Source organism: Arachis duranensis, chromosome 3 (genome assembly GCF_000817695.3).
Source record: "Arachis duranensis cultivar V14167 chromosome 3, aradu.V14167.gnm2.J7QH, whole genome shotgun sequence".
Lineage (NCBI taxonomy): Eukaryota > Viridiplantae > Streptophyta > Magnoliopsida > Fabales > Fabaceae > Arachis > Arachis duranensis.
Window position 1 is genome coordinate 33,266,316 of NC_029774.3, and position 8,941 is coordinate 33,275,256.

The following is an 8,941-nucleotide window of genomic DNA, read 5'->3' on the forward strand; positions in this document are numbered from 1 at the left end:
TGAGAAGTGAGCCACTTGTCAATGCAGCTAACATGGAAGCCATGGTTGCATTTTGGCAGAATGCGCAACTTTTCACCATTTGTGAAGTCCGAGAGGCATATCACACACTCGGTGTCCAAACCAGGTACTTTGTTTAACTCAGTTGACTCGTATGTGATTATCGGAAAAGTCTTCAAAGCTTTCTTCTTGAAGTGAACCAGTAACTAAAACGGTTTGATGACCGGTCCGATTTTCAGAACCTTGGTGTGGACCATGTTAAAATCAGAAAACTCAGGTCTAAAAACACATAAATTAAAGTTGAAGGGTATACATTTTTTTTTAATTTTTTTTTCTGTACTCCATGTTATAGGTTGAGTTGGCGGAAGTAAGTAGCTTTGGTGAAGTTGTTACATTTTATTACAGGATTCTCAGTTCAGGCTAAAGTAGCTTAGTGTTGAGTAGCGTTATCAGTGATTGATCTGCGGGTGTACGTTAGCGTAAGATGCGCTTCGATTGAAACTCTCTTTGAACCGCTAATTTCATTCCATTTACAATGGCTCAGATTCCCAACCTGGACAATGCCCCCATCAATCTCATTTCAATCAGGTATACCTCTTTTAAAAGTATTATTTGATAACAATTCTAAATTTTTAATTTGTATGGTTATATTTCAGGGAACAATCCCAAAAGGAGCTCATCAACATCCTCAAGAATGTAATTGTTTCTCAATTCCCACCAATTTGTTTGTCCTTTTTTGGTTTTGAGTGCAATTCGTTGTGATGGCACTCAAAAATCAAACTGACTTTGTAAATTGCTTGTGGTCGTTCTTGTTTTAGATTCGAGGGAAGAAGTGTTTGGTTATCGATCCGAAGCTAGGGGACTCTCTCTCTCTCATCATACAGACATCGTTACTCAAGGTAATCAAATTTTCTGTCTTTTGCTTCTATTCAATTTTTACACGGAACATATTTATTGTATTAGATTTCAGAAAAATCATTCTTGCCCATGGAAGATAGTTGGAATTTTTTTATAAGTAGTAGTTTGTCTTTTAGATGATTGGATAGTTTTATTGTATACTGAGAGGTTGTGTTGAACTGGTGAAATAGGAGCATGGAGTTGAATTACGGCATCTTTCAGCTGACCACATTCAAACTGACTGCACCAAAGTTGTCTACCTCGTGCGATCTCAGCCTAATTTGATGCGACATATATGTTCTAATATTCACCATGACGAATCGAAAGGACTACAAAGAGAATATCATGTTTATTTTGTTCCCCGCCGCACTGTTGTTTGTGAGAAAGTGTGTTTTCCCTTAACTTGAGTATGTTGTACTAGTATACTTGTCCTACCATACAAAATAATTATATTTTCTTGTGAACAGGTTCTTGAGGAAGAGAAATTACATAACATGGTTACAATCGGGGAGTATCCCTTGTATATTGTACCGATAGATGAGGATGTACTATCATTTGAGCTTGACCTTGCTTACAAAGTATGTTGTTGGATATTACCATTTCTTCTCTTCCTGATAGATCTATTGCGTTAATTTTGTATTGTTGTCCCTATGAGTTATAATTTATCATCTTTGAAATTGCCTTCCATTTAATATTTGCTTTGAACAATTACTTATCCTTGTTTGCCTTCTCATCTATGGTAGGAGTGCCAAGTTGATGGTGATACAAGCTCGCTTTGGCATATCGCAAAAGCAATTCACAAACTTGAGGTTGTAGTTTTGAATACATAATGTTGTCAAATTTGTTAGCAGGGAAGTTTTGGACTCAGAACAATTATCATCAAACTGATAGGAGATAATCAAATACAAATAGAATTCCCTTTTTGATATAATATCATCGATCTGCTTGTCCTCTTTCTTAAAATTGTTTCGTTATTGTGTTTTATTATTTTATTTTGCAGTTCTCTTTTGGAGTGATACCAAATCTGAGGGCAAAAGGAAAAGCATCTGTGCGTGTTGCAGACATCCTTAACCGAATGCAGGCTGAGGAACCAGTCAACTCATCTGACGTAATCATGCTCTACTCTGTTTTTTCCCCTTTCTTTCTTCAAGATAACTGGCAACAGTAAAACAGCCAAAAGACACCCCATAAAGAATAAAACTCATACACACAGTGAGAGTTTTCAAAGCTTATTTAAATACGCCGTACAGTCCTCTGATTGTTTGATATTTGTATATAGATGGTTATGCCAGAGATAAACACACTAATCCTTTTAGATAGAGAGGTATGTCCTTTCGTTCCATTTACTGGATACAATTGACATCCTCAAAACTTATCACTGAAATTGGGTGCACAATGAATGCAGGTGGATATGGTTACTCCTTTGTGTTCTCAATTAACATATGAAGGATTACTTGATGAGGCAAGTTAATGCAGAAGCAGCCTACATATTTATGAAAGGATACATATTGCATAGTATATTTTATTGCTTGTTATTTGATGATCGGTCTTTTCTCCTAAGAATATGAGAATATCTCCTAATCAAGTTTGGTCTGCTTAGTATATTCCTTCCCTTCATTTCTTTCTGAATTTTAATATTGTAAGTATGAATACCAAAACTTTCCAATACCTGCTTTAGTTATTTGGATAAGTAGTTTTGGAGCGTTATGTAGCCTTCATGGCTTATTCTGGTGCCATGATTTTGTTTTCAGAAATATATAATTTCAGCATATGGAAAGAGTTGAAATGTGGCTTTACCTTTTTTCTATCTTATTGCATTTGTATACTACAGTTTTTGAATATCAAGAATGGTTCTATAGAGCTTGATGCGTCTATTATGGGACTTCAGCAAGAGGGGAAAAAAACTAAAGTTCCACTTAATTCAACGTAGGTTACTTTTCTGACTTCCTCTTTTAGTTTCTACCTTCTATTAATGATGCAATGTTGATGGATGTTAACTCTCTTATCTATGAGGTTTGAGATGCTTTACTTGCATCATACCTGTTATCTTTTATTTACCATTTGCTCTTTATGTATCTTAAAATTTTGCTTTCCTGTCCTGTGTTAGTGACAAGCTCTTCAAGGAGATACGGGATCTCAACTTTGAAGTTGTTATCCAGGTTGATTTTATATTTATCTTGACTAATCTCTCTCTCTCTCTCTCTCTCTCTCTTTCTCTCTCTCTCTCTCTCTCTCTCTCTCACTCTCTCTCTCTCTCTCTCACTCTCTCTCACTCTCTCTCACACACACACACACACACACACACACAGGAGTGAAAAGGTTATTTAGATAGACCATCTATGGTTCCCTTGTAGTTCTAGTTTCTTAGTTGATGTCTGCAGTATTGCAGATTTTGCGTCAAAAAGCTACATCCATGAAGCAAGACTACACTGAGATGACGACTACTGTAAGTTGATGTCCTATACTTGGATGCTGCTTTTCCAATTAATTTTGCAAGAAAACAAAAACTGTTTCAAAACCAAATTTTTATGTGAAATTATTTATCGAATCGACTGGAATCCTATTGCATACTTTACCTTGGAGATCAAATCCTTCAAGCTGTCCCAGTTGTATGCATGCTCATTATTGCAACCTAAGAATAATAAAATAGTTAACTGCATATGTTCAAGTATTTAAACTTTGAGAAGTCTAAACATGTTTTTTTAACTATTTATATTAAGATGGATCGCCAAAGGCATTCTAATATATTGCTTTCCATAATATCCAGTCACAATCAGTTTCCGAGTTGAAGGACTTCGTGAAAAAGCTGAACTCATTGCCAGAAATCACTGTAAGAACTTGTTCATTTTGACATTGACTTCATTAACTAGATTCTTAGAGTTATCAAAACATAATATGCTTGAAATTATTTTTCCAGAGACACATAAATCTCGCTCAGCATCTGACAACATTCACATCAAAGCCTTCATTTCTGGGGCAGCTTGATATGGAACATACAATTGTTGAGTCTCAGAGTTATGACATGTGAGTTGATGTTGCATGCAGACGTCCTTAAAGTATTTGGATGGCATTTTATTGTCAATTAATCTGGTCAATGTTTGGAGTTTGCTAACTGGTGATGCATTGTGCTTTAGAGATTTCTGCTTGTACATAGCTTATGTTTTTAAGATGTGAAACTTTAGTTGCTAATTTATGCAGATGCTTTGACTATATTGAAGAGTTGATCCACAAGCAGGAGCCTTTGACGACGGTCCTGCGCCTTCTAATCCTATTTTCCGTTACTAATTCTGGGTTGCCAAAGAAGCATTTTGACTACTTAAGGCAAGCTTGAATGACCATGGATCTTATCTTCTTTTACTTTCCTTTTCTTACTCTATAGAAACTAGGTTACTTATAATATTTCTCCATTCTTGCTTCTCTGCATTATACCAAGAGATCTTATTTTGTGGTACTCATTGTTGTCCCATATGTTTGTAACTTCCATTTTTAGGAGAGAACTACTACATAGCTATGGATTTGAGCACATAACAACCCTAAATAATTTAGAGAAAGCTGGGCTCTTTAAAAAGCAGGTATCATGAACTAGTTGTTTACTTGCAAGCTCAAATGGGTCTTTGGGATTTTTTTATTTTTTTTATTATATTTGTGGACATATTTTTAACTAATGCTTATTTTGCATTTGATCCTCTTAGGAGTCAAGGAGCAACTGGCTTACCATAAAACATGCTCTGCAGCTTGTGGTTGAAGACACTGATACAGCCAAGTAATTTTCTTCTAGATAATGTGATGCTTGGACACCTTTATTGTGTTTTTCCAATTTTGATTAGGAGGTTGATGCATGTTAGTGTAAAAGTGCTAGAAGCATTTTGACTCTTGCAACAATTGTCCCAGAAGTAATTGTCTTGCAAGTTGTTTTGACTTTACAATAACTACCCCTCAAGTCATGCATATAATGAGATGTGGTTTTGATTGGCAATGCAAAACATTTGACACCAATAGTATTTCAAAATTAATCTCTCATTTGACACCAATACTATTTCAAAATTAATCTCTTTTGTTTAAGTTATACAGCCACAGATTAGAAAGTTATGGATTCTTCTTTAGAAATGTGTTAATGAGTATGTATACAACACAACTAAAATAATTTCTTTTCCCGGTGGAATTTGGGGTAGGGCAGTTATTAGACATTATGAAATGGTAATAAATACAGAAATAAGCATCTCACTATCACCTCATTAAAGGTTAATTGTTGCAACATTGATGTTCCCAGAGTACGTGCTCTTTTTTTAATTTAATTATTATTTATTTATTTATTACTACTTATTTTTAATTGCTCATCTTTTGTGGCTGCACCACAAGTATTCCTCTGTTATATTCACTTCTCAGTAGCAATTACTGATGGTGTTAATGTTTCAATTTGTCTTAGTGTATATAGTACATGGTATTTCTTGCAAAATCTTTCATGGGATTCATTTACATCATCATTACTTTATTAATAAAATGCTGTTTTGCAATTATCTACTTGTTGCACTCTTGTATTCCTACTAATTTTTAAGTGATTTCCCCCCATTACAACCCCAATGATATCTCTTATGTCTTCTCTGGATATGCACCACTTAGCATTCGTCTGATCCAGCATGCCATTCGATCTGGATGGTAAGTTTGAAATTTCAATACTAAAGGCCCTCTTCATAGCTATTATTGAGCATGGAAATTAATTATTTATCTAACATGATCATATATAAAATTTAAAGACAAAAGTTTATAGAGCTGCAAGTTTCATTTATAAGCAAGGTTCCAATGATGTTATTGTTATTATTAGTACATACTACTTTATAGTTGTGCTCTCTGTTGAGTTCCAATATTGTTCAGTTTCTTAACTTATTTCAAATTGGAAGACTATATTGTATTATTATAAATAGCAATTTCCATGCTAATCAAATTATCTTAGCCTTTAGTTCCAGATTTTCATTTAAACACAATACATTTATTCAAAAAGATAATTTGATTGTGAGCTTAGTTTTAAAGCAACTCATGCAATATTAAATGTGATAATTGGTCTCTCAGGCGTCCTGTTGAAGAAATTTTGAAGCTGCTACCTGGACCTCACCTGGAAACAAAGAGGGTTAGTACTTGCTAAGTTGTCTAAATCATAATATCGGTGCATGCTATAATTGGCCAGCTGAAAATCTTATAACTGTTCCAGCAATATTTCACTTATCCTGTTCATATTAGTCACATCACTTGTATACTCCACTTACCTTAACCTCTCTTTTTATTTATACTTAAAGTTTGGCTTGCTTGGTTGCTTTTACAGGGTGCATTCTCAAATAGCCCATCATTTGACTCTTTATCAGGGGTTTCAACCGGCATAGCCAAGTATGGGTTTACATCAATCTCCATAAATGCAATGCTTGTGCATTGATTTGACACTGCTAAAACATTTAGCAATAATAATATAACTAATAAGGTTCAGATGGATCCTATCTTTTATTCATCCACAATTTATTATTTGTTAAGGGTATCACTTAGCAGCAGAGGTGAGCTTTACTACCTGGGAAAATAAACCCTAAATGCAAGAAAGAATTCAATCGCTTTTCTGCCATTTCCTTTGTTTTTAGTTTACTGAAAGAGATAGCAGTTGGAACTTGGTGGTTCACATTTGAAATAGGAGTTTCAGAAATTGCAAAAGATTTTAGTCTTAAAGGAAGAAGTTTTATAACTTTTTTGATAACGTTCTTTTTCCCTTCTGACCTGTTACATATTTCAGAGTACCTGATGGGAGGCGTGCCCTGGTGCTTGTTGTCTTTGTTGGAGGTGTTACCTTTGCAGAGATTTCTGCTCTTCGGTTTCTCTGTTCTCAGGTGTGGCAATCGTTTCTTTTTTCAAATTGCTTTTAACATGCTAACCAATACATTCTTCCTACTATTTAGATCCTGGTTTTGTAAATTTGGCTATTGATCCATAATGTAGCAGGTGAATGGACGTATTTGCTTAGTAAATTTGTGGCTTATCATGTCTTATCTTTTTGATGATGTGTACTAGAGGCATTATCTTTCTAGAATGGTGTATAGTGTGTCACATTAGGTGTGAATCTCTTCTTGTCATGAAATCGCTTGTTTCAAAAGGTTAAACTATTAGGTAGAGATACATAAATCGTCGCATCCAACACTTCTATTTGGTTCCTAAATCAAATTTATAATGTTGATTTTGCAGGAAGGCATGGCATATGATTTAATCATTGCAACGACAAAAATAGTCAATGGACAAACCTTGGTTGAGACATTTATGGAGAAGCTAGGTTGATCAATCATTGCAGTTCTTTTTTTTTCATTTTTTTAACTTTTATTTTTTATAAACTAAATTGTCTTTCCCGGCTTAGGGGGGTGAGATTATGTTTGATGATGCCAAATGAAAGCTATATGCAGCCTAATCGAGTTCTTCTAGAGTGATGCTTAACCAATGTTTATTGATGTTGTAAAATAAGTGAGGCCTGGAATATGAGAGTTGTTTTTATTTAGTTCTACTATCGTATATTTGCCTACTCTTATCTGGTTCTTTAATAGAATCTTGGTGCCTCTTCCATGGCTTAAGATTTCTAGAGATAGTAAAGTGTGATGAATTGTTAATTTAACTACATTTGAGAAGGAACCTTAATTTGTATTCAAAAAAGTTAAAAAAAGAGACCCTACCATTAGCAATGATTACAAGATTTTAATCCGAAGTTCGTTATGAATTGGAGTCCACCCTTGGTGGCTGGCTTTACTTGCAGTTACACTTTCTGCTTTCTAGGTTATCATTTAACATTTCCAAAACACTCCCTTTGTGATATTTAATCATTTTCGTTCCATCATTTGCCACGCTATTGTGGTACCTACAACGTGAAAGTGTCATGGTATATCTTTATAGTAAACATCTTAGTTTAAACATTTGTAATGATATATTTTGTACTCGCTTATCAAAATATTTGTCTAAAGAACCAAAAAATACAGAAAATAAAAAACTGGTATTTTAAAATAACTATTTATTCCGAATAATTAGATCCACTCATGTAATTTTAATCATTATCAAATTTATTTATTACTTTTCTTATATGTTTCTAGTTGGACATTTTTAAACAAATAGTCAAATACAGTAATTTGCAAATATTCAAGAATCATCATTTAATAGATATAAACGTGATTTTGAATTTAGAAATCTTGTACAATCGTCACATAATATCTTTTATAGCTAATTTTACAACATTTCTCTTTACAGAAAACTAGAAAAGTACAACCACAACATAATACAAAGTTCCTGCACATTTTGCATGCTCAACTCTATCAGCAATGCAACAGAAATCAAAGTGAAGGAAAAACAATGGAGAATAATACACCATTATACCAGGTGGACATGGTTTACAATACAATATCATCTAAACATCTATAAGCTAAATAATGAAGTTACATTGTCATTAAGCTAAGAACTTTGCACATTCTGATCCCCTTCAATCCGCTGTAAGACTTCTAATATGCTTCTACAAAATAGTTTAGTACTTTTGGAAAATGTTGGATTTAAATATTTTCTTTTGAAAAAGATAAACTAATTCCCTCTATTTCAAATTGAAGTTGTCTAAATTGTTGTACTATTTTTTCTAATGATGTTCATATTGAAACTGTTTGATTCAAAATTTCTTCCTAATCTTTGAATTAACCCGCTTTATGCTACATTTTGTTGCATATATATATTATTGTTGTTTGGTAATCTCACGTATTCCTTCAAATCCTTGCGAAATACCACCTTTGTCCAACTGTGAACTTGAGTATTCTTCCAATTTCTCGCATAAACCTTTCGTGCCGTTTGTCTTTCTCTTCTCATGTTTCGTATTCCTTATATGCGCTAGTTCTTAGGGACACGATTTGTGCGTACGGAAAGTGAATATGGTCAATCTATGAAGTTATAAGGAGTCGTGGAGTTTTGAGGCAATAAGAGGAAGTGATCATGCTTTATTAAGAGTTCTAAACGAACATTGTGCCTATTTAATTTTAGATTTTGAAATTTGGTTTGC

General features: G+C 33.9%; 1 protein-coding gene across 1 annotated transcript; it reads left to right on the plus strand.

Moving 5' to 3' along the window:
• Positions 1-335: 335 nt before the first annotated feature.
• LOC107478586 (vacuolar protein-sorting-associated protein 33 homolog) lies at positions 336-7,491 on the plus strand. Its single transcript, XM_052259352.1, has 22 exons — positions 336-585; positions 654-693; positions 816-896; positions 1,086-1,280; positions 1,362-1,472; positions 1,638-1,703; positions 1,895-2,002; positions 2,174-2,218; positions 2,300-2,356; positions 2,726-2,820; positions 3,002-3,053; positions 3,284-3,340; positions 3,662-3,724; positions 3,812-3,918; positions 4,093-4,215; positions 4,385-4,466; positions 4,587-4,658; positions 5,471-5,550; positions 5,962-6,019; positions 6,212-6,273; positions 6,665-6,758; positions 7,111-7,491. Exons 1-22 carry the CDS (start codon positions 533-535, stop codon positions 7,198-7,200), a joined length of 1,791 nt encoding a protein of 596 aa, XP_052115312.1. The 5' UTR covers positions 336-532; the 3' UTR covers positions 7,201-7,491.
• The last annotated feature ends 1,450 nt before the right edge of the window (positions 7,492-8,941 follow it).